Source organism: Adiantum capillus-veneris, chromosome 16 (assembly GCF_014529385.1).
Source record: "Adiantum capillus-veneris isolate H3 chromosome 16, ASM1452938v2, whole genome shotgun sequence".
In the NCBI taxonomy this organism is placed as follows: Eukaryota; Viridiplantae; Streptophyta; class Polypodiopsida; order Polypodiales; family Pteridaceae; genus Adiantum; species Adiantum capillus-veneris.
In genome coordinates, this window is record NC_140946.1 from 52,689,828 (window position 1) to 52,716,775 (window position 26,948).

The 26,948-nt window shown below is 43.2% G+C and overlaps 1 protein-coding gene across 1 annotated transcript; it reads right to left on the reverse strand.

The window, feature by feature from the left end:
• Positions 1-119: 119 nt before the first annotated feature.
• Positions 120-23,995, reverse strand: LOC147439049 (cilia- and flagella-associated protein 73-like). The gene is made up of 6 exons (XM_086484988.1): positions 23,719-23,995; positions 22,957-23,050; positions 22,800-22,868; positions 22,561-22,721; positions 770-1,022; positions 120-486 (listed from the first exon to the last, which is right to left on the reverse strand). Exons 1-6 carry the CDS (start codon positions 23,829-23,831, stop codon positions 316-318), a joined length of 861 nt encoding a protein of 286 aa, XP_086341114.1. The 5' UTR covers positions 23,832-23,995; the 3' UTR covers positions 120-315.
• Positions 23,996-26,948: the final 2,953 nt, after the last annotated feature.

Genomic DNA, 26,948 nt, shown 5'->3' on the forward strand with positions numbered 1-26,948 from the left:
CACCTAGGAGGGGGTGTCGTACTCGAAAGGCATCCTGCTTGCCACGAGGACAAGCAGGCCAAAATACAACAGATGGCAACATAACATTGTATCCACCAGTTGACTGTCGAAACCAAATATTTGCAAAGAGCTCATTTGCTTGCAGCTTTAATTATAATCGAAATTTTTGAAGACCTCAAGAGTACATAATCTAAATATTTAAAGACCTTGTGCTCATACTAACATGTGCATTGGCAGACACACTCTGCTTTTACACACCTCACAAACCTGCACATATTTGACAGACATGACAATACATGCAATGAGGCAAGTTATTTACAAAATACTCCGGAAGCTAGATCCTTTATATGTTCTAATTATTTGATTGATGTCAGTGATGTAGTCTCCCACTACATCAAGCTGCTTCAAAGGACTTGTATGTTCTGGATGATTAATAGTTGATCGATAGCAGACACGCGAAAATAAGTTCTCTGCAGCCATACAGACCTGCAACATAAAAGGTGGTGTTAAGAGTTCCGATCCAAACCACAATAAAACATTTGGCTAACATCTACACACACACACACATGCATACACACGTAAGTACATTCTGATCAATAAAATTTATACATACATCTGCAAAATGCCATTAACTTAACTACTATATTAGCATCCAACAAAGGCTATCATCTACACACATACATACATTCTAATCGATAAAATTCATACATACATCTGAACCATGCTATTCACATCATTACTATATCAGCATATGACAAAGATACAAGACCTGCCCACGAGCAAGAGTCTTTGAAGCTGCAACTTTCAAAACCGAGTCCATGCGCAACTGAATCTCGGCCGTTTCTCTCTTCTTCTTTTCATGCACTTGTTTTGCAGAGCTAACATCATTTTCCAAGTTGAGAATTTCGTCATGGCTAGTTTTGCGATACATCAGTAAATCCACACGCAGCTTTTCCAAAGCTTCTGAGCATTCCTCAATGTGCTTTGTCAAATCATCACATGTAGATGTAAGGGTAGAGTGCCTAATGTTGGAAAACAATTAAGTTAGTACAAGTCCACAGAAAGAGAAATGCTAAAGGATTGGGTGCTCATAATGGCCCATGCATGTAGCATGTAAATAGCATATAAGTGAATGTACATTTTTCGCCCCTTAGAGCATACATGGTCTGCCCAATACCTCAAAGAGCTGGAAACTAGGCATCCACCTTGCTTTAAAGGGGTACTAAATACCTTGATGCCTCAAAAGACATGGATTGTCCAAATTGGGAAAGACATGTGACAAGATTTGATTACTTGAGTGATATAGATACATGAATCCAAGATATGCCCAGAATCACCTTTCAAGGAAAGTGCAAGGTATAGACTCATGATAGTCATCCACAAGTCGATATAACCATCAGCTCACCATGCATAGAAATACTACAACCTACTCACTAACGTCATCAGTGCCCAATAGTGGGTGTAGAACTAGGTACTAACATGACAATATACTTAGATGAATCCAAGATATGCCCAGATTCACCTATAAGGGGAAAGTGCAAGGAACAGACTCCTGGTAATCACCCACATGTCAATGTAACCATCATGCTTAGTTTGAACCAAGCCCCCCTAGTATTTGTCCGTACCAGTGAGTGCAGAGCTTGCAAGCGTTTGCGTCACATTCTCTTCTAGCCTCTCTCTCTCTCTCTCTCTAGCATTGGAGAATACGATGATGTCATGGAAGGAAGTATATACCGTCATAAGGTCAGAGTAGTTTGAACTTATGAAGTATAGAGGCGGATAAAGCACTCACAAAAATACAAAAGCAAAGGACACAAAAAAAACTAAATCACTTTATTTGCAACTAAATAGACCTTAATAAAACAGAACATTTATTCACTTAAAAATGCTTTTAGAAAAGGCATAAGCAAAATAAGTTAGAGCAGCTTACTTGACTAAAACTTGAAACAAGTACTTAACTTTAAACTAACAAGGATAAAATTCTCAAAGAATTAATTCTAGAAATCACACTCCACACAATAACTTCTTAAGAAACAAATTCTTAAATCCTAAAGTAGGCTAAATACTAGACATGAATACCACTACGAACCTACCTAGAAGATGCTAAATATAACCAAAGTAGTACAAAGTTCAAAACTTGCCAATAATTTGCAACCTTGACTTTGAGCTACTAAGAAGAATAAGATTATCACCTTTATCATGCATGGCCTAGAAAACACCTATGACATCCCTACTCACGTCGTCAATGCCCAAGATTATGTGCAGATCTGTATATAGGTCATTTATGCTTTGAAAGTACTCTATAAAACTAACAAACTGAGTTTCTATCACCCTCCGGAGGTGATGGACATGCTCAATCATGACAAAGGCTAGCATTTGTCAAGTAAGAGCAAAAATATTAAAAGCACTAAAGATCTAAATAGCAAATTAGTGTGTTAGTCAAACAACAATTGGGATTTTGAGCTCCCGACTTCTATTGGATTTACTTATACGTAAAAAGATAAAAATTGGCTGAAAAAAATAGCACAATTGGTGTCCATAGGGATATCAATTGTTTGCTTAAAAAGAGAGTTACCGAGCTTATCCAAAAGAAAATCCAGCCAAGATATGATGTCAATGTCATCTACGATCTTGGTTAGTCTCTTTCTCCCTTTGTCTACAACTACATTTTTACTTTTTAACAATAAAAAGTCTGAGTTCAAGGCCTACTTTTCTACTAGCAAAGCCTTACACCTATCCATCTCAAACTTGTAAGCATAAGAGCCTTGAATCTGAATTTAAGGTCCTACAAATTCAGCTTCGTATATAACCTTGTAAAGTCAAAATTTTGGAGATATAAAAGAGAAGATTTCTCATTAATGCTTCTTGAAGAGTAAAAAAACTTTATAACAGGGAATACATCCCCACTGAATCATTTAAAATCCAACTTGAGTCAGTAGGTACATCTGCTTCCTTTAGAGGAGTTCATTTATTCTAGGCAAAATGGCTTTGAGACAGTAAATAAGCCATTTGGAAACCTCTGTTAGAGAAGTGTTACAAGCAGCAGTGATAAATCTAGGTTTGATAGGAGTTTTGTGGAGCTTCCAAACGATATACAAAAATAGTAATGTAGGAGGGCACTTAAAACCAAAAGACTTACAAAAGTCTTGATGTTTCAACATAACCACTTGCATCAAAAGACCACAACCATGGTAAGTTGGGGAGTTTACTTCACCTAACAAGCATTCTAAATATAACTTTTTGCATGTAACAACAAAGTTGTTAGAGCACTTATCTACGTAAAGATTACAAAATAACCATGAAATTTCCTAAGACCATGACGATCAGAAGAAGATAATCTATTCCTTCCTGAAGAAACGTTCTTAAAGCAAGATGCTAATTTCAAAGAAGCTTTTTTGAGGACTACAAACTCCCAATGCATAAAACACCTTGAGCTCCTGAAGACTTCTTAAACTTTACTACAAACCTAAAAGTTCCTTTCTCTATGGCTTTGAGAAGGCAAGAATCATCAAGGAAGGGAATCTATATTCAGTACCTCTAGAGAAGAGGTCTTTCAACAAATCAGAAGGAAGAATAGAACAATCGACAGTAACTACATGATCCAAAGCTCCAATCACGTAATAAGAAAAGGCAGCTTTACTACAAAGACAATCAATACCAGAGATTGGTAGCCTCTCTTGCTCTTTAAGATTACGTCCGATGTCATTGTAGTAAATAGCTTTTTGTCCTAAAGTTTTCACATATTTGAAAGCTACAATGGGATGGTTCCATACTTTTCTCACACAAGGAGGGAGAGCACCCAAAGCTTCTTGAGATCTCAAAATAGGGCTTAATCCAATCTTGTCCACAAATCAACAAATCTTTCTTCCCAACCAAGGGATTCGTAAGACTAAGACACTTGGACTTCAAAAATTTACCTAACAGTACTCATAGCCGAGTACTATGAGACTTTCGTAATTCCAAATCTTCAAGAGAGTAGTTCTCAAGGGTATACAAGAGCTTCAACAAAATCCTTGTATTAAACCTCTTAAACACTTTATAAGAAAAAGAGCCCAACTCCATGACTCTAGATAGGTAAATCAATTTCTATTTGTAATCCCTATATGCAAAAACTCTATGGTTAGAAGTGTCATCACTCTCAACCATACAATTTAAGGCCTTAGGAAAATTTTATACACCATAAGAAATAGTGTTGTGAAAGACACTTGGATTGATTCGAAGGATTTTCATGAAAGAAAGTGCCCATAAATTGCCTACGCCCTTAAAAGATCCGGTCTATCATCTTATTGAACGTTGCAAGAGTATTTATGAGACCCAATGGCATCCCCATATACAATTTGAAGGATGTCCTCAATGCGATCTTGTATACATCTCCAAGAGCAATCCTAATATGATGATAGCCACTTTTCAGATTGATTATGTTGAAACATGGAGAACCCTATAATCTGTCAAGTATATCATCGATCCTAGGCATTGGAAACCTCTTCTTGATGGTAATTTTGTTAACATCCTTGTAGTCAATTTTCACGTGCACATCTAACCCTATGTGCATGTGGACAAGCTGTAACTCCTATTTCTAGGGTTTAGGACAACCTAGAAAGTGTTCATGCAGCCTTGTGAGCTTGTACGTCCGACGTACATGTCTAGGAACTTTAACGTAGTTGCATACCCTCTGATTGCACATGAGCACAGCCAGTGTCTACTAGGTGCAAGCATTGAGAGTGTCCCCACTTAGTTACGGATTCATCGTCAAGGTTCACAAGGGCACTCAACCTAGGCTCACAAGGTAGTCCTATCATAGGGTCATAGTGAAGGTCTTACCTACGACGTCATTCGTTGTCATCGCCGTGGCAGTGTCTAATCCCTTACATCATCATGATCGTAAATGGCTTCAGGGGTAACTCATCATACATCATGATTTTTTTCATGAATCATCATCGTCATAAAGGACTCTATTTTGAAAAATAAAACCCTTTTGTTTCCCTGAAAATCGTTGCCTAGGCTCATGGGCTGCTCGTTGACACATCTACCCGTTGACGTCAGTGATGACGCCTGTGCCCACTCCTCGCTCAACCCTCCTTTGGCGCTACTCTGCCGTTGGCTGCCGGTGGTGATTGGCCGATGACCTGCCAGGGCAATTGCACGCCTGTTGAGCCTTTGTACTCCCGGCTTCTCAGGGTTGTTGCAACTCGAGACTCCTTTGGCTATGCCGCCCCCTTTTGGGTAGCTCTCAACTACCAACGCTTGGTCGGTTGAGCTCCCGCCTTGGGCTACTCTTCTTGCTGTCGCTCAATCCTTTGTTGCCACACACCAAGCTATTGCCCGTCGGTTGCAGACCTGAGCTCGACAAACTCCTCATCCCTTCACGACCTCTTCTTTGTTGCAATGCTCCGACCCGGAATGTCCTTTGCTCTTATACCACTTCTAAGGTCTTGTGATGCGAAAGTGTACACTCTCGAATGCTCATGGAGTTTTTTCAAAGAGGAAGAGAGAGGAGGATAAGAGGATAAGCGCTCCGTGGATAGCAAAAAAATGAAAGAGAGATTAGTTAGGTTTTCTTCGCCCTTTTATAAGGTTTACAATCATGTTCACATGTAAGTGGCCGCCCAAGTTTGGGCTGACCCCAACAAGTAGAAGGTATATCAAGGAGGTAATTGGGCCAAAAGCTGGATGGCCATGTCCTCTGAATTGATAAGCTTTCCTATATGAAGTATCTCTTGTTGAAGCTGCTGCATCTTGTTAATGTGATCCGGCATCGAAGAGTTCTTCACATCCAAGGTCCTCAACTGCGCCTCAAGGGCTATCCGCTTCATTGGAGAAACTCAATCATATAGTGAAGAAAGCCGATCCCGAATCAACTTCGCGTCTTTTATCAATCCGATGTGACTTATGACTGACAGCGTACTGTTGAGGATAATGAAAGACCGGATTCGAACATTGACACGCAAGCGTGTCAGCCATAGTAGAAGGCACAAGCAGTGGTATGTACGTTGACAGATGCATGGCAAAGGGCTAAAGCAGGTATGGAAGGCCTCGGCAGGCAAGTGGCAGTAGAGGTGTATGCTTTATGTGGTTTTCTAGGCCAAAAGGGCTTCAAAGTGGCTAGAAGAGATGGCAGGCAAGGAGGTCCAAGGGGCTGTTTTTTTGCTTGGGAGTATAGAGCTTGGGAGTGTTGAGGAAGCTGGTCCAGACGACTCATCAAACGGAGTTGTAGAGTGCAAGTTATTGAAGTTTGAAGCTGGAGGTGTTTCCAGATCCTGGACAGTTGCAGATGAAGGACCAAAGATATGCATGGGCCTAAAGTGCTCATCTTGTGGAGCATGTCGTTCTTTTCGGATTGACAATCGGAGTCCCGGATGCCAAGATACAGAGCTTTGAATTTTCACCAGGGGCCAGTTCTGTGCCATTTGGTTGCCTCGGTCAGTGGGCCATCTGAGGTTTTTGGAGCCTCACCAAGGTTTGTATGTGAAGCATGCGGTATGTGAAGACCATAGGAAGTGCGGCTCATTCATGGGGCTTGTGGTTGCTGAGTTATAACCTGTTGAAGTTTGGATCAGTTGCTGAGCAGGAGGGTCTGATGGTTTTTTGTCGATTTGATGCGCGTCGTTTGAGGTCGGCAGACATGAGGATGCAGAGCGGAGCGGTGGAGTTGAAGCCCAACACCTGGGGATTCCATTGGTTTTCACAGCTCGGCAATAGGACCACCGGGCACCATGTGACAGTCTGGGAAGTTTGTGGAAAAGAAAAGGTTTTTCATGTTTTTTTTTATGATCTTGCCCGAGCCCTTGAGGGCACATTGCTTTGGAAGCACCACGTGGCGACGGAATGCTCCCATATGCGAAAACAGGGGCCAAAAGAGTGGGGTACAAATAGTGGGACAAGCCCACACTTGTATGCATCAAAGGGGAAGAGAGCTCCCTTGAGCCGTGGTGAGCTACGGCGGGTCCGTGTGGTGGCCCTGCTAGCGCTGTGCAAATATTTTTGAAGGCATATGGAGGGAGCACCGACGGCACCATCAGTGCCCCACTTAAGAGATTGTGCACATGGTGACTTGGACCTCAAGCAAAGTCGGGAATAGAGCGGCTTCTCATGCAAGAAAAAGCCAAAAATAGCATTGGTTCGACAAGAATAGAGGGGGCCATGGCCACACCCTTAAGAGCCCTGTTTTTTTGCCATTGCGAGAGGTAAATTTTTGGCCAAGGAGGAGGCTCAACGGAGGAGGTCTTGGCAGTTTTTGGGAGAGAGAGAGAGAGAGAGAGAGAGAGCTCATTTTTGAAGGAGTCCAAGGAGGAGTTCTCGAGAGAGCTCAGGGAGGAGCTTTGGGACAGTTTTGGGGCCAGCGAGGGCACCAACAAGAGGAGGTTTTTTGCTCGCACTCTCAACGAGGAGAGCTCCAAGGAGGCGAAGCCGAAGACTGTCGAAGTTTTGTTGCGCTCGTCGAGGTCATGCCAACGGAGCCGCGGTGTAGCAAAGTTTCATGGTTGTTGAAGGTGTTTTTGGTCAAAATTGAAGCAAACAATAGTCAGATTGTGTGTCGTTTCTTCCCCCCTTCTCGTCTTTGCTCTGGTCCAACCGTCTGGTGCCGATGTGTGAGATGTGTGTGCCTCCCCGTTCCTCTGCGTGTGTGAGAGAGAAAGAGAGAGTGATGTGTGTTGTGTGAAGGTTGCAAACGGGCAAAATTGGTGTGGTGTGTTGTCAATTGGTGGTGCGAAGCGTGTGCATATGGTTGTGTGCAAACGGTGGTTTGTCTGTGGATTGTGTCGAGTTTTGAAGGTGAACACTAGTGGATTGGGGTGCAATGTATATCCTGGGCTATAGAGAGACATCGTGTTTGTGCTCCGTGTTTGTTCCCCTTTCCCCCTCTTCGACGCTCCCAAAGCTTCGCTCCCGCATGGTCCTTTGGATTTTGAAAGTTGCTTGAAACAAAGCCTCCAAGCTCATGTTGAAGACCACCAGCATGATTGCTTTCCAAATGGCATAGTTCTCTCCATTCAATTGCTGATATGAGGGAAAGGTAGGGAGGGTAGGCATCTAGATTGGTTGATCACCTACGTCGGAATAGAAATGGGACCAATCTTCCCACTCCTCGTTGATGGGTAGTTCTCCACCACCACCGATCTCATCCCCAACATGTACTTCGTCATCATGGACCGAATTCATTTCAGAATCATCACTCCTCTCCATGGTGTTGGAGAACTTGGGCATGTGATGAGGCTAGGTTAAGGTAGAAGAGAGAAAATCTGCAAATGTACCCATTATGACCGAAATCAGCCCCAAATGAGTGAAAAAATGAAAGAGAACCGCACACCGTCTCTTTTCGTCGCGGAAATTCCGCAGCAAAAACTCGAGCAAATCATCGATCCGATTCAAGAGCAAGCCGTGGCTCTGATACCATGTCAAAGGTGCAGCGGAAAAAGATGAATCACATGATGAACTTGTCTGCAACCGTGAGAAAACCTCCTCTCGGGACCAGGCAGCCAATGGATCTCGGATCTATCGCGATAGATCTCCTCGTACACAAGCTCCTAGTGCGTAACGCCCACCAAACGGGCACGGGCAGCCAAGAACACGTGCAACCACGCATGTAGGGGCTCAACACGGAGGGGAAGGGAAGCACTGGAGAGAGGGGGGAGGAGATCGCAATGCAAAACATTGGAGAGAGAGATCGCAAATGGTGAAAAACGCTAGAGAGAGAGGCCGCACATTGCAAAATGCTAGCAGATGGAAAACGCTAGAGAGAGACTGTGTGCTCAGACGTTGGTACTTGCAATGATCACAACATACCAAAAGTACGAGGGAGGCGGGGGGGGGGGGTGTGTTGCTTATATACGGCAATTGGGAAATTTCCCTACCTGCCTAGCAAAAACCCCACGATCCCAAAACCTGGGAAAATGCTAATAAATCTGTAAACTCACTAAAAGTGACCTGACACACATATTAACATGGTACTCAGGTTTGTTTAAGAAGTATGAGAATCTATGCTTGCAAAATGATCTCCCACCACGTCTCCCTCCCGACCGTCCAAGGACCATCCCATCGACCTCATGGAAGGAGCGCAGCCCATCAGCAAGGCTCCCTACCGCTTGAACAAGTCTCAAGAAGAGGAGTTAGTGTAGCAGCTAATTGAGCTGGTGGTCGGGGAATTCATATGACTTAGGGCAAGTCCATTTGCTGCTCCTATGTTGTTTGTCTCCAAGAAACATGGGTTGCCTCCTTTGTGTGTAGATTAAAGGGCACTCAACAAGATGACAATCAAGAACAAGTTTCCTATGCCTTGCACTGAGTATATTGTCGCTAGGCTCAATGGGGCTAAGGTTTTTAGCAACGTCGATCTCAAGAGTAGATACCATCAGGTAAGGGTATTCAAAGGAGACATCTACAAGACTGCCTCCAAACTAAGCGAGGGCAATGGGACTATGTTATATACCTTTAGAATTCATAGGTGTCGTGGGTACTTTCAATTGTCTCATGGTAGGTCGTTTTGGTGACATAATAGGCATATGTGTGTTTATTTTCTTTGATGACAATCTCATTTTTTCTTCATCATGGGAAGAGCATGAACGGGATGTAGAGAAGGTTTTAGCCCGTTTAGATGAATGCCAGTTGTATATTACAACTAAGAAGAATACAACTAAGAAGTCCGATATTTTTATGACGGAGGTTAGTTTTCCGAGCTATATCATCTCTGCAAATGGTGTCAAGCTGGACCTTGCAAAGGTAGAACAGGTTCATAATTGGGATTCGCCAAAAATAGCCAATAATAAGAGTTCATTTTTATGTATGTTCAGGCATATAGTTCACATATAAAGGACTTTGCACACATTGCCGCACCAATGACTCATGTTTTGAAAGGGGTAAGACTCGTGCCAGCATGTGGTCTTGCCCAAGATAGCCATAGGGGCTTTTGAAGCTCTCAAGGTTGCGGTGACTAAAGCTCCGTGTCCCATCCTTGCCTCTTGAGATGGCCCCTTCGAGGTATGGACAAATGCGAGCAACATCGCCATAGGAGTTGTGCTTCAGCAGCATGGCCGCCCAGTTGCATGTCTTAGTAGGACATTAAACAGTGCAGTGTGACATGAAACGTTTCGGGGTTTCGTGCGTTTTGGGGTTTCGAGGTTTTTGAAACGTTTCGTTTCGGAGCTCAAAGAAGGTTTCGTTTTATATGTATGTTTGTATAATTATACATTGAATATACATACAAATTCATTTGTAAAGACATGAAATACCAAAATCTAGATGTGAGACTTGAGTCACGAATGAACAAGGTAAGTTGGCAGCCAGCTGCAACAACATGGAGGTAAAGACGAGGGGGTCATGCTGACGTGTAAGGTTCACAGAGAGAGAGAGAGAGAGAGAGAGAGAGAGAAAGAGAGACATTATTCTTCGATGTGCGTCAGGGTCAAAAAATCTATCGATTTTTTGAGGCGGCCTTTGTGCATAGCTTAAAAAATCCCCAAACGGGTGGTTCGCGGTTAACTGGTCAAAAGGGGGCAAAAAAGAAAAAATCAACTCATTTCGCACGTTTCGGGGTTTCAGAGGGTTGAAACGGGTTTTTATGTCACTATACAGTACAGACAATAATTACTTAGTGTATGATAAGGAACTTCTCTCTATCATTCTTTCTCTAAAGCATAGGAAGCGTTTTTTGTATGGTAGAGATTTTTTCTTATTGATGCTTCACAAGTTACAATGAGGGTGTCCTCTCTCCAATTTCTCCCAAGCTCATCTACACAAGAGAGGCCCTGGGAGTATATTTAAAATCCTTTGGCCTAACAACATACATAATGAAAAGCTTTGCTCTCCAAAAGCTAGTGCCCATAGGAGTCAGGACTGAATCCTATAAAACACGGAGTGTTTGTACAGTGCCACGTCAACCTAATTTCAACATTTAGAGGTGGGCTGTTTAATAGGCACATCAGCTATTCGTTTGCCTTCTTTTTTAAAAGGGGGTTAGGGCCCCTCGGCCATGATGTAAGGTGCATCGGAAGTGAATGTTGATATTGCTCAAGATGAGTGCTCCGAACTATGCTCAAGCGTTCCTTTTACTAGAGAGCCTTCCGTCCTTTAGAGAGAGAGTGCAATGATCACAAACAAAGTGAATGCTACTGTGAATGAAAGTGCCGAGACTGAGAGAAAGAGAGAGAGAAGAATACGACACCAAGTGGTTCTCAAACCCTCCTCCAAGGCCCTTTCTATGGCGAGAGAGGTTTATGGCATATGCTATAGATTGCAGAAATATGGTACAATAGTCTAGATGCAATGGACTTGCCGACGATGTTGACGACAATGATGACGACGCCGAGGACGGGCTGAAAACTGAAAACACTAGGGCTGAAAGGCTGAAATCTGGAAAACGCTGATTTTCTATTGAATACTGACACTGAGTCGCCGAGGATGGCGGTGACGCGACTCGACGACGATGCACTAAATAAATGCAGATGCTGAAATCTGAAAACAGCGGCTGAAACTATAAACGCTGGCTGACTCGACGGTACGGCGAGGATCTGCTGCGGTTAGATGAGATCTGCGAGGCTAGTGGGTAAATCTGCAATGGCTAAGGACTGAAATCTGAAAACGATACCTGACCTATTGAATCTGGCGATGGAAACTGAAAACGCTGATCTGTCTGCAAGTCTAGAAAATGCTCGGGCTGATCTGATGAGTTTGCAAAAACGCTAGGCTAATCTATTGATTGCAAAAACGCCAGGCTGATCTGCTAATGCAAAAACGCTGGGTCCTGTAGGTTGAAAACGCTGGGGTTCCTGCCGGTCTTGCTGAGAAGATGCACTGCAAGTTGCCTGAGCTCCTTCTTCTGCTTCTACTGAGTGACCACTGGGTTTCTTCTATATTTCCTTAGCAATTTGCCTACTTAATTTTCCACAAAAGTCACTTATTAATAAATAAGTGAAAAATCTGTATTTTGGAAAAAATGCTCATGATGGGTACTGAATGTCATGCTAATGATCGTGTTGTGTGCAGTCAAAGGATATGCAACTAATCTAAGGGCCTAGACATGCATGGCCTGCAGCTGACCTGAACCCTAGCCTGAGATAGCTTGTCCACATGCACATAGAGATATGCACGTGACACATGATGTGAAAGTTGAGAGAAGTTAGGGTTTTAAACGGGTTTATTAAACCCTAACCCCCTATGCCCTCTCAGCCATTATCTGCAAGTTGCCACGTCACAAACTTGTGACAATATGGAAGTCCTCATGTCCTAAATACCTCTAACACTACAACCAAAGTTTGCCAATGATGGGTGTAATGCAGACGTCATGCCCGGGTGCTCCTAGAACTACATCCAGCCATAGTTTTTTCATATGCCAAACATATTGCATACGCATATGGGTATAAAAGTATGAAAAGAGTATGATTCAAACCCATAGAAATACCATACGTCTGATTTCATACACCATAAAGAAAATAGGAAAAAAATAAGACCTTAAAGCTAAGTGATTACAATTTTCTTCAAAATGAGTATTAGAAGGCTTAGAATTTTGGTGTTACACAGTTAACTAACAACTTACACAATACACCATCACAAAACCAAAACCACGACTAGAGGGGAGTCTCAAATTGAGATTCGAGACTAAATAATAGATTCATAATGCAGACGTCATGCCCAGGTGCTCTTAGAACTACATCCAGCCATAGTTTTTTCATACGCCAAACATATTGCATACGCATATGGGTATAAAAGTATGAAAAAAGTTTGATTCAAACCCATAGAAATACCATACGTCTGATTTCATACACCATAAAGAAAATAGGAAAAAAAATAAGACCTTAATGCTAAGTGATTACAATTTACTTCAAAATGAGTATTAGAAGGCTTAGACTTTTGGTGTTACACAATCAACTTACAACTTACACGGTACACCATCAAAAAACCAAAACCACAACTAGAGGGGAGTCTCAAATTGAGATTCAAGACTAAATAATAGATTCATAAATCATAACCTTAGCTTGAAAGCATGGAACTAGCTCGCCAAAATTTTGTGGGCGCCCAAAATTTTAAGGCTGGAGTACAATATCCAATCATAATCCAAACATACCCTAGCCTTTGCAAACGTTTGCATGGCCAAACATACGCGTATGATTCATAAAAGAAACTATGCATCCAACTGTGGTCCCATTTCTTCAGTTGTAATTCCAAGTCAAGCCACCAATTTCGATGAAATAAAGTTGGCCTTGCCTGTTACCATATACATGTGGTAGTGATGTGTGTGAACACACTAGGACCGCCAGGGCATTTTTTCCCTCTTTAAGAGGTTTTTTCCCTCGTGCATTGTATATACGCCCATCACTCTAGGGCTATCCATCTTTCCATTGCACACTAAGTAATACACTCTCTATTGTGTGCCTTGAGCTTCCTTCGTCTTCTCCAAGCTGTGTTTTTCTGCAACCCTAATTTCAACAATTGGTATCAGAGTAGGTTGCGTCCTCCCGAGCTTAGTCACCGGCAGCTCCAGCACACGCCTGCTCACTTTCTCCGATTTCAGTGAGCTTTGGCGAGTGTTCGCAGGTCGATAAAAATTTCGGGAAAGCTCGTAGAGCTTAGTCTGCTCAAATTCTTGATTTGGGCTCATTTTGGCCTTCGTTTCCACTACAGGCAACTAGTACTGCACAAGCTATTTCGTCATTTTGTGCAAAATTTTTGTCAGTGCCGTTTTCTGCATAGCAGGTGCCTTACAGTCTTCTACGGTTTGTGCTATATAGCACGTGTTGTTCCCGCTTCATTTCTCCTCTTTTTGGGCAGTTTTCACATCAGGTGCAGCATTTACCATGGCTGACAACAACATAGATGTGTTCAAGATGTTTGCTGCTGAGGACAGATTGGATTGGGACAATTACCCTATGTGGGCTTACATGATCCATAATGTTCTTCTGTCAAAGGGCGTTTGGAATATTGTGCAGGGCATTGATGTACGCCTTGGTTCTGAGGATGTAGGGGATGTTGAGGATGTTGCAGGTCTTGCTGCACGGATTGCTGCTGTAAGAGTTGTTTTGCCTACGATAGAACAAGCTCGTTGGGATGTAAAGGATGCGCAGGCTCATGCATTGATTGTGTTGTCTGTGAAGCGCACCATTACTCCTCACATTCGTTCAACGAAATCTGCAAAACAAGCTTGGAATATTCTGGCTGGTCTTTATGCAAGTCGCAATGAGGCTAAAATTCAATTGCTGCGTAAAGAGCTGGAGTCAAAAATTATGCATTAGAAAGATGATATGGACACTTTCCTTGCTGCTGCCAAGGATATCAATGAGCAACTTATTTCTGCAGGTGAATTCATTTACGAAAGTTCCTTTGTGTAGATTGTTCTTGATGCCTTACCAGATTCTTACCAGACTTTTGCTAGTACTTGGAGACTTATGACCCAAGGAAATCCTGAAGTTGTCAAGTTTGATGCATTGTGCACATTGCTGTTGCAAGAGTCACTTTCCAGAAAAAAACAGGACTAGACAGCGTGCAGTTAAATAAGCTTTTATTGCTTCTCAAAGAAAGGATGGTAACATCAATGCAGCCACTTCTTATGGTTCTTTTGCGAGTGGAAAATCACATGTTCCTAATGCTTCTACTGGCAGCAATTCGTCTGGAAATTCTGGTGATAAGGGCAAAAAGAAGATACGTTGCCATTATTGTAAAGCTAATGATCACTTGATCAAGCAGTGTCCTAAGTTGAAGGCCAAAGAGGCTAAGAAGAAAGAGGGTGATTCCACAGCAAATGCTGGTTCCACTACAAATGCAGCCATTGTTGAGTCTTCTGTGAAAGGAGACTGTGATGCTGATATTAATGGGCTTTAAGTGCAAAGTGCACTTACAATCCTGTTGTCCATGATGCATGCATGTCATTTGCTGCAGATTCACATGTGTGGTATTTCAACAGCAGTGCTACAAAGCACATTATCTCACATCGTGAATTGTTCACCTCTCTCGAGTCTGTCCCTCACGGGAATTCAGTCACTTGTGCCAGCAATGCCTCTTATCCGGTTAAGGGGGTTCGAAAGATTGTGCTTACCGCTGCAAATGGTAGTTCTTTCACACTTGTTGATGCACTTTATGTACCTGGGATCAAAAAGAATCTTTTGTTTGTATCTACACTTGCTAGACTTGGACTTGTAGTCAAATTTGTGGATGACAGATGTACAGTTCATAATCTTAGTTTTGGTGATGAAATTGTTGCATCTGGCCTTTTGTGCCGTGGGCTGTATAAGCTCACTTTGTATGACACGTGTGGACAAAATTTTGCAGATGCAGTTGCAAATTCAAGGGCTGTTGCAGATGCAAAACTATGGCATGCACGTTTTGGGCATTTGAATTTTGCCAGTTTGCTGCGTTTGCAAAAATTTGATATGGATGCTTCTTTGCCGCCTCTTGAAGCACCTATCAAACATGTTTTTGAAGGCTGTATTTTGGGTAAGATACAGCATTCGAAGTTTCCAAAGGATGGTTCAGTTAGGGCCACATGCAGGTTGCAGCTTGTGCATAGTGATGTTTGTGGGCCCATGCAAACTCCTTCCTTGAGCAATTACCTTTACTTCATGACTTCCATTGATGATTACTCCAGGCATACATGGGTATTTCCGCTTAAAGCGAAGTCCATAGTTTTTATGTGCTTCAAACAATTTTTGGCTATGGCGAAAATGTATCGAAATGTACTATGGGCACCCTCCGTTCCGATCGAGGGGGGGAGTATATGTCTCATGAATTTAATGCATTTCTGGCTAGTTGTGGGATAAAACACCAATGTATAGTGCCTTATACACCTCAGAAAAATGGTGTTGCTGAGAGGAAAAACAGGTCACTTACGAAAATGGCACGATGTATGGTCAAAAGTCAAGCTTTGCCGCATTCTTTTTGGCTTGAGGCCATCATGTGTGCCACTTATGTACTTAACAGGTGTCATACGAAAGCTTTGCAGTCTATTACTCCATATGAAGCATGGCATGATAGAAAGCCTTCTATTGAGCACATGCGTGTTTTTGGTTGTTTGGCATATGCTTTGGTGCCACAAACACAGCGCTGAAAATTGGATGATAAGGCTGTCAAATGTATTTTTGTTGGTTATAGTGCTGAAAGCAAAAGTTACAGGTTGTATCATCTGCAAACAAAGCGTATTTTGGTTTCACGGGATGTAGTGTTTGTGGAAGATTCTGTTCAGCCCTTGCTATCATGTACTAGAGACAGTAGACAGGACACTGCCAACAATATCTACACTAACAGTCAGAGCACATTGGCAGTTGCAAGGAACCCTTCATGCAAAAGGACAACCGGCGACATATTATCCCTTGCTCGCACCCCTTTCTAGGCGACATGTCCCCTTTGCACGCTTTTTCTCAAGCGCTGCCGTTTGTGAATCGCTGCACTCCTTCGCTGAAATTTACTCGCTGGAGTTTATTTACGTAATCAGCCAGCAGCGTATGGGTTTTAACGCCATCAAATACCTTTAATTTTACTGATTTAACTTGGTCAGCCAGCCCCTAAATTATCACGAATGTGAAACACCCTTTTAAGTGCCGCTCTCTTCCCCTTCAGCGCTGGCCCCTGGTCTCTCTCCTGCACCAAGTACAAACCAGAACCATGGCAGACGATCACACCTAGTCTTTTTCGTACTTCTCGTACATAGACGAGGTTCCAGAGGAGATTTTACCGGAGAACCACCTTCCTAGCCACGAGATTCTCCAGCACAGTACTTGCTCCAAAACCACCGGATTACTTGATTTACGTCGCAAAACTCAGTTACATGTGTGGGTGGTGTGGCACATCTTCCTCGCGTGCGAGCCTGATCATCTTCAACATTTCGAGTACATCCTTGGGCGGTACCCTACGTCCGCTCCAGAGGAGACACCTCCCATCGACGAAGTCGAGATCTCCATGTCAACGTCGCAAGAAGATAATGGTCAGCAGGCGCAGATGCTTGCTCTTCTCCAAGCCCAAATGGAAGCTATGCAACAGACTTTCTCAGCAAGTCTTGCTTCCAAAGTCTCAACAAGTCTTGCTTCCATCAACAATTGCTTGGACCAGTTACAAATGCAAACCTTTGAACTGACCAAATCGGAGGTTTCGCAACCAAAATTTTCTCACCCAAAGCATGGTTTCTCAAAGACAACTAGACACAAAGTACCTTCGTGAGAGCAACAAAAGTCTCAGCATGAATATTCTTTGAAATGTTACAGTTCTAAGCAACCTACTTCTTATCGGAATCATCGGCAACAAAAGCAGCAACATGAAGCTTCCAAAGGATCATCAGCGATAACAAGATGGACTTACTTAGTGGCACATATATCCAACCCTAGTCGAGTACTCGGTCGTGAATGCTGCGACGGTAGACAAGTTTCCCCTCACAAGCCATGCCCTACATTTAAGTCTTTCTTATCTGATGGTGGTACAATTGAAGATTTGTTGATCCTTTCCTTGTGCAAGAGGATCCTTCAGAGGTCCAAGAGGCAACAACTTCCTCAACCTCCCCCTTGTCAACTGGAAGCCTCAATACCCGCTGAGAAAGCTGAAGATTTAGAAGATTCCAATTCTTATGTGACAACCAACAAGCACATAACCCCTTCTTTGGCCGTGATCCAAGCAGAAAAATTCACCTCGTCACCGCCCTTGCAGAATACAATCTTTGTCTCTAAACAGATACCAGATGCTATGGTGAATGATAATTCTTCAAACTTGAAGACTCCATTCCTTACCTTAAGCGGTGCAAAGGATAAAGCAGATACAGACTCTTGCAGCACGACTTTAGGCGCTGCAAATGAATCTTTGGACACAACTTGTTCTATTGATAAACCTTTAAACCTTAAGCGGTGCAAAGGATAAAGCAAATACAGACTCTTGCAGCACGACTTTAGGCGCTGCAAATGAATCTTTGGACACAACTTGTTCTATTGATAAACCTTTACAAATGGATATACCTCCAAACACTACTCTGTCTCAGTCTACGACATTCCTTCAGAAGGATTTTACTGTTCCAGACAAACCAATGGAATACCTTATAGATTTCCAACCTGGTCATCACTCAACAGAAAACTCAATTCAGGTTACCAATAATTTCACTCAAAGCAGATACAGATTCAATCTTTTATTGGACAAATCTCGAAGTTACAAATGACTTTGACAAAGACACTTATCAAGTTGCAGATATGATCAGTTTCTAGTTTGGAAAAATAGTTATGGTCAATGACAGTGCCATGACATGGGACTTAACAGAAAGAGCTTTGGATGCAGAAGCACTACAAAAATGTATTTCCTTCTCCCGGAGTTTTCTTCAACTACCCTGGGTTTTATTTAAAGAGGGAGGGAATGTCACGATTGTGACTATGTGGTAGTATTACATACACTCCTAGTTGCAGATACGCGAAGTGCCATGCCAAGGAGGACCCCTACGCTTGGATGGTCACACCCCTTCAACCAAAAGCTGTGTCTCTTCGCCAAAATCCACACTCCTACGACGACTGGTCACACCCCTTCGCTCTACGGGTGCGACTCTTCAGCCAATTGGTTGTAGCTCTTCGCCGAAAGGATGTGTCTTTGCGCCTAAAGTCATGTCTCTTCGCCAGGAGACATATCTTTTCATTTGTCTTTTCGTCTCCTATATAGGGAGCCTATTGTACTCAGTTTCAAGGAGTCATTCAATCAATCAAACACAAAGTCTTCTGAGTCTTGTTTCTGAGTTCAATTTAAGTTTTTAAAGTCTTAATCATGAGTTTAAGTACTTAATTAAGGATTAGTACCTAGAATCCTTACAGGTTCTCTCCGTATCCCTGCTAGGATTTAGTGCTATCATCCTCCCGCAAACCTGTAGTAGGTCGGATGTGTTCCTCTCTATCGGAATTCATTGCTAGAACCCGTGTGTGTTGCTAAAAAATTAGATCGGATCCTCCACTAGGAAAAGAATCATATGTGCTTTGATACCATTGTAAATGGCTTGGACACCCAAGCGAGAAATCCATAGCAACACACGAACAAAAACTGCAACAAATTGTAACCAGATAAAGAGAGAGAGAGAGATTCGAGAAGAGTCCACACGAAGCAACAGAGTTCCACTTCCAGATGCACTAGCCCCAAAGTCTGGTGCCCATTTTGGTACTTCTTTCTTTATTAATGATCACACAGTACAATCACTAGAGAGATGAGCTCAACACTCTACAACCATGCATGATCTGTCAGAGACTCGCCCTCTAGGCCTTTAAATAGGTACAAGGGGTCCCTAAAAACATGGTGCCTCCAAAAGTACTTCCACACCAAAAGCAACAGGCTACCCAAAAACATCAGTAAATGCCATCTTGAAGAGAACCCGTGGAGAAGAGGAACCGAAGAGGCCTTGCTACAGTTTTGATTTCATAGCTACAAGCAGCAAAGAAGGAGGATCTACAGGCAATGGCGTTCTAAAACGCAACACCCTCCCTGGCTCTCTGCAGTGTTTTGAAATGCTGCTGCAGCAAATCGGCGGTCAATGCATCCCCCTAGCGTTTCAAAACGCTAGTGCCCTTTTCACTCAACGGTGCCGTCCTCCCCCTTACTTGCTGCATTTCGAAACACCTTGGCAGCGCCAACACTGCTTGGCAACGACGACACACCCCCTCCCTCTAGGCAATAACGGTGAACCCCCTTCCCACCTAGCATTTTAAAACGCTTATTGCAACAACTTTGACACACTTCCCCCTTTGCGTTTTGAAATGCAACAGTTAGAGGTTGTCTTGGCAAAGCAGTCGACGCTCGTTGCCAACTTTTTTTTTAGAAAGCAGTGGTTGTGGCAAGGGACTAGTCAGCTTGGGATATTTTGCGAAGCTATGGCAGATTTGTAAGGTAAAGAGGTGGGCACCTTAGGTCAGAAGGAAGGGAGAAAGTCGACTTGGATTGCAAGGAGGGATTTTTTTGGTGCCGCTTGGTGGCACCTTGCGGCCATTTTTGGAGTACGAGAAGGAACCAAACTTCCAGATCTCATGCCTGCAATATGGCCCCCCCTTGCTCGAGCGCCAGCGACATCAATGACCAAAATCAATAAATGGCTATGGACAGCAAATCAACCACCATCTAGTTAGCGGCCTATGCTCAACCATAGTTCGGAAACCGCCAGATTGTTTGGCTCGAGATTGTGAAGCCAAAAGCAAATGGATGAGTTCGTTAGAGGACAGAGGCAAAGGCAAGCTTGACAAGGATGGCAGTACCAGTACTCAGTTAGTTGCCTCGATACCCACGACGTCCGACAACACTTGTTATAAATGTGACACGACGCTTTGTTTGGCTCATGAGTTTGAAGCCAAAGAAAAAAGCAGGAACTCACAAAGAAACAAAGGTAAAGGCAAGCTGGACAAAGACGGTAACAAAGATTTGAGAGAGGAGATGGGCATGGCACACATGGGCGACCACAGTGACCATGACACCAGATTTCTAGTCAAGAGGCAGCTGCTGCCACTAGCTTCAGCCAGAGAGAGGCTTGTGAGTGGCAGAGTGGGGCAAACAATGTCCGTATAATTAATTTGGACCCTTGTGTTGAGTTCAAGTTACCGGTGTTTGAACCCGTGGGTCGCAGTTCAAGGCACATGCATCAGGCAGGGAACCAATCAAACGTATCTAAAGCACTATGGATGAGTGCACCAATCCATTGTTGTTGGTCAGATTATGGACAAGATGTGTTTCAAAATTCATTATCTTGGAGTATTTTGGACGTGGTCTATTCACAGATCACGAATGGGGATTCTTGGACATAGTGTGGTCCACCGGTTAATTTTCTAAAAGACAATCGGTGCTCAAGATGGCATTCTTCTAAGGTACGAAGTTGAGGGTAGCAAATCCGAGGTGTATCCAGTGAAGTGTACACCTACTGGGGTGTCCATGGTAGCTTCTTCATCGACTTGGTCTCACTATTTATGTCCACTATGAGAGGGTGTTAAGAGTTTTGGCATCTCAAGTGAACTGCCCAAAGTGATCCCATTATTTATCTTAGCCTTTAGGTATTTATTTTACTTATTTGTCAAAGCCTGGGTAGGGGGCAATTAATTGAGGTGGGTATATATGTGACCCCTTGACCTCATTGTACATCTACGTGATACTTGGGCATAGGACATGTGTTTGAGTCCTAGTATTGTGAGCTGAACTTTGGAGCGGGATGGCTTGACTGGTTCTTGGAGGAGGCGTGATCCATCTCCGACTTTTACTATAACCTATAGCTATCGATGACATGCCCACACGGCGAACCTCCACCTGTACGGCAAATACAAGTTCCACAGACCTAGCGGACACTAAAAACAGTTTCGGGTATCCACTTCTTGCCATTTGTTGTCTATCCTAGGCCCTACGGTATTCCCTAGAGAGATGCTTGATGCAGTGGTGGATTGGACTTGCAAATTCCTTCACTGCCCCAGATTCCTAGCCTTATTGTGTATCCAAGATCTGAGAGGGGGTGAGAATTTTGGAGGTCATCTCTTGCGTTTCCCCATCTAGATCTTGTGAGTGAGGGATTCTTTGTGGCTATGCCCAGCCTTGTGAAGTTTTTCCAAAACTCTAAGGATATGGGTGATGTGCCAAATTTGGTCCGGTATTATTTCCTATTTTATTCTCTAGTTTTAGGGTCGTGTGATTTTATGGGAGTGGGTCGGCACTTTTGGTGTTACCTATAGAGGAAGGAAGGGGCGACCCCATTCTGGCATACTGTAGAATTGCAGAGCTTTGTACTCTCTTGTGATCGTAGAGTTGTGCCCTACAAGGCTTGTCCATACTCTCTCTCTCTCTCTCCTCTCTTTAGTGTTCTTCTCCCTCCTCTTCTCCTTTCCCTCCCCCTCGTCTTCCCTTGTCATCATGCCTTCTGCTGCACTTTGACAGCCTACTCATAGGAAGATTTACAATTCCTTTCATGTAATTCTAGTTAGACCATTCCAGTGAGGTCTACATGCTCAGCCTTTCTGATCAAGTTAAACCAAAGGTCGAAGAGACAGAAGAGATTTTGGTTACAAAACAGATGCGTGCTGATATAAGCTTAGGCTGGCGCCTAACCTTAGGTTCAAATTTAAGGCATGGTCCATGTGTCCTTCAAGGCCTTCACTGCTTCTACTAGCTCTCTCAAAGCAAAATCAAGCTTGTCAAAAGAAACCTGCTGGAATAAACACCTTGGGGCTCCTTGCCATAATCCTAATGTCTAAAGCATGTCCATTCATCTCGTTTCACCACCTTAGTAACATGCTATCGCTCTGCCAGTACATAGAATGGCAGGTTCTTTGGCAACAACTGGCATTCTCAATTGGGTGCAAGAATGCTGGTTCCAACTGTCTCTAGATATCCCTTAAAACTTCTAGTTTTTGCACAATTTCATGCTGTTATCTCCAAATAGTTGTCAGCCACACAGCCCCATTTAAGATCTATCCACAACGGGCCCAATGAGAATGATATGCATCCACCCTTCAAGGTCCCTAAAGCAAGTCCCTCCAGATGGTGTCAGGATATCAAGAAAAGTCTCTTGTCCTAACATGCTACTTTCACTAAGTACCACATTTCAGTCATTTCTGACGGTCTCCACGCTGATGCTTCATACGAAAAATGATTAGATTACTCACATACCTTTGAAGAAGGTCATTGATTTCATGGTACTCTTGTGTAACATCAACTACAACTTCCAAATATTTTTGATAAGCAAGCATCCTTTCTAAAGTCGTCTTAGCCGTTGCTCTTTCCTTCTGCAACTCTTCTAACTTACTCTCAAGCTCTCTAATTTCAACTTCCTGTAGTCCTAATTGCAAAGGAAATGCTGATCAGCTGTAACACAGTAGTATCTTCAGCCCTTAGGCAACCAAGCTGACCTTCTCTTGCCGTATTCGCGCCTCATCCAAAGCCTTCTTTTCGGCACGAACCTTTTTAGCATTGTTTTCCTGAAGCATGTTATTTGTACATCATGCATAAGTACAAAACTAGCCGCACATTGAGATAACAGTTCCCACATTGTAGAGCTCTGGTCACCTGCAAGAATTTGGAAAAGCCAATCAAAGAGTCTTGCAGCTCACGATCTTTCAACCGGAGATTTTCCTCCCTTTTCTTCAGCTCCTCTTCTTTCCTGCAGCCAAACCCCTAGTTAGCCAGCATTGAAATTTACGATGCTATTGACCAAACCTCCAAGGTTTGCCAATGAGTGAAACGTATTACCTAGGGAAACGGAATCAGCAGGAATGGAAATGGCTGCCATTTCAGTGTTTCAGCCATGTGGGAGACAGCAAGAAATCGTGGCTCCATTTAACAAGAAGATAATAATCAAAATAAATACATAAGAGGGATTTTAGTTTGAAAACAATGCAGGAAGGGAGAACCTTGTATGGAAAAAGGGATTGGGATTAGTATCAGAATGAAAAAAACAGATCTGTCATTGCTATGTAATGTGGGTCTGAAGTAAGCACCACTTGCTAGAGACGGCGCCTCTGATAGGACGCATGGATCAAACGTGCTTCATGGTCACAAGAAAGTTCTATAATTCGATAAGGCGAAGTCTATACATCAATAGTACAAAACAAAGAGGCGAAACAAGTGCAACTCATCTGCTATTCCAAAGAATCTGTGTGTGTGTGTGTGTGTGTGTGTGAGAAACGTGTTTCAATATCTCTCTATGTAAATGTACACGAGTGCTACCTTCGTGAATTATGAGTGTTATCTTCAACGACATGACGTCCTTGCATTCATTTGAATTTGAACACACACACACAATCTGCAGAAATAAGAAGTGTAACGTACTTTGCAAACTCGATCTTCTGGTTCTCTAAAGCCTCCTGCACCTGGAACATGAGGCGACATTTTTCTAGCAAGCGAGTGGCGGGCAAAGCCTTTTCCAACATCCCCGACGTCATCTGGCATGAAACTTTACATCAACTCCTTCTCAACAAATCTCGCACCAGTGTTTCCATGTGTGCGAGCGCGTTTTGAGAGAGAGAGAGAGAGAGATGTTTGTTGATGGCGAAGCCGGGATGGCGAGCACACAACTTGAAACGTCAGAAGTTCGATTTCTCATTAATAATTCATTTAAACCTTAACTTCCTAAGGACTGTGATTAACACAATGTAAGGCGTGAATATATTAGACATCTCTTAGCTCAAGGAGTGAGCTATAGATTAATAACAAGTCCAGAACAAACACAAGCGAGCCTATCTTCCTAGGACTAAGACCAAGAAATCTTGGGGGATTCGTGAGATTAGCCTTCGAGGACATCCAGCTCAGTTTTGATTTGCTCTAGTAATTCCCTGGACTGATTCTAGAGGTCTTTCAGCATTTCCACGTCTTCCTTGAGGTCTTCTTCCATCTGCTCCTTGACGAATCGAGTTTCGTCGTCGACCCCAGCTTCTTGAACCATCTTCCCCGCCAGGTCCAACGTCTTTAACTTATTTCTGTAGATTCAACACTGAGACATGTTGAGCTTGGTATCCTGTAAAGAAATTCCATCAGTGAAAGATTTCATATTAGACACCTGGGCTACATCTTCAAAAATGAAAAAATTTCTATGATTCCTTTGATTCCAGATTGCCCATGCAAACTCAGCTCTGATATGATTCCAGATGAGCAAAGGAGGCCCACTCTATCCCCCAATAGCACTTGTTTCCAGGATAATGGTTTCTGAAACACTCTGATTACTGGGTCCCATAAGGGTTTGTTGAGGGGACAATTAAGAAACATATGGGCTAGGTCTTCGGTGCACCCTTACATTTGGCACACCGACCATCCGATAAACCAACATCTTTCAGCTTCTCCCCAGTCCATAGGGCTTTAAGAAGAATAAGCTAGTGTAAAGCAGACTTCTTGGGGCAGGAGGCTTCACGCTCCTCAACTGTAGCCTTGAACTCTCATCCTTGTATAGGATTGTTGCTGGCATTGCCTACTTGCAAGGAGTGATATAGACGTAGTGCCTATGAAATGTTGTATACAACTTTTAGGCTTTTTGAAGCTATTTAAAGATGCTTCTTTTCAGTGTTCCTTTGAAGCTATGTTTCTAGCACTTGCGTAAAAAGAGCTTATTTGCCGCCAGTAGCAGCGCAAAGAGACTCAAGCAAGGAGGACTGCTCTCTCTCTCTCTCTCTCTCTCTCTCTCTCTCTCTCTCTCTCTCTCTCTCTCTCTCTCTCTCTCTCTCTCTCTCTCTCTCTCTCTCAGGCAGTGTCGCCGTTGGTAATTTAGTGACGGCCTTGTTGTGAATGCAACTCACATCCCTTGCAAGCTCTTCACTGTTTCAGACGAATAATGACACAAATAATTTGATTGCAATATGCGCTCAAACAACATCTAGCAGCTCTTTATTGTTTCAAAATATGCAACGTGTGAAAATTCATTCAGCGTTGTGCCACAAATTCAGGATTAAGTATCAAGACAAGGGCTATTGGAGCATCATGTTGTGGTGGGGGGCTCTTGTGGACTTGTATGCCAAATGTAGACCTAGATCGACTATGGAGACGAGGCATACCCACATACTAGTGAATCCAAAGCTCCCGAGGTGTGCACCATCCCCCACATAGTGGGCTCAACAAAACCAATAATAGATCCCAATTCCACTTACCCTATTATAATTAACAACATCAACCATTTATAGGCTACTTAAGGACCTCTCTTCTTAAGCAAGAAAAGAGAAACCAAATGCTCTGATACCAATGTAATGGAATTTGCCTATTCAATTTGAGAGTAGCGGAGTTTAATGAGAGTACTTTCAAGAAATGATTTTGTGAGCATAGCGGGTAGACATAATTGAAGATAGCAACATAATTATAGCAATTAGTTAACTTGGCATAGACAATACTTTTGCAAGAGAGAGAATTTAGAGAACATGACAACAGTTGAGGACCGGATTTATGTGGAGCCGGTCCCCCCTCCAATAGGCATTTGTATTATGATTTCTCCCATAAAGAGAGACTTGTTACAATACATTCTTTGTGCTATACCAAGCCTCAGTCCCAAGACCTCAAACACCTTCGAAGGTGGAGAGAGCTAGCAGGGAATGAGGGTAGGGAAGAGGAAGAAGAAACATTTCGTAGGAGAAAGAATTAGTTCCTCACTTATCATACTCTTGTTGCTAGCATACATAATAGCATAGTAATGAAGAAGAAGGAGATGGCAAGCTCAAGCATTAAATCATGGCTCTTGGTTGGATTTGCACTCCATAGCCAAGAGTGTTGGTGTAGGCTCTCAACCTTCACTTGCTTGGAGAGGGAGCTCTTCCACTTTGCATAGCACACAATGAGAGTGCTTGTGAGTGTGTGTGGGTGAGTATACCCCCTAAGCACCCCCCTAGCTTGCTTGGGTCGACCCCCCCTTGTAGCTCATGCTTGAAGCTTATTGGACCCCTCCAGGCCTAGCCAATCACAAGCAAAAGCCATTACAAGCAACAGGGATAGCCTTGGGACAAGTGTCCCCCTTTACCCTTTGAGAGAGAGGACTTGATAAATGCAAAAACAATTAGATAATTCAAGTAATTTATCATTGGATCCCTTTGAAGCCTAGCCAATAGGCTTCAAGCAACACATGAAGGTAACATGGGTAGGGACCTGACATGTGTCCTTGCTGCCTCTTCAAGCTGGGGCTTCCCTTGTGAGTGTGAGTGTGTGTTCTCTCTCTAATCCCTAGGAAAAGGGCTCGCCCTCCCTCTTGTAGGGATGCTTTTGACTTTAGGAGCTCAAGCACCTTAGTCATCAAGCATGACAAAGCACTTGGACTAGGGGGTATTCCCACAAGCATCTCAGGCAAGCATGTCAAGGCACCTCAAGCACCTTAATCAAGCGGCAAGTCAAGCACCTCAAGCATGGAGTAAGTCAAGCACCTTAATCAAGCACCTCAACCAGGACAAACACCTCAAGCACGACAAGCACCTCAAGCAGGTCAAGCACCTCGAGCTTGGGCCGGGTTCCCACCTCAAGCTCAGCCCTAGCTTACCTAAGGTCAAAGGAATTTTACACACATTATTGGAGGTCTTCAATGAAGCTAACCCTAA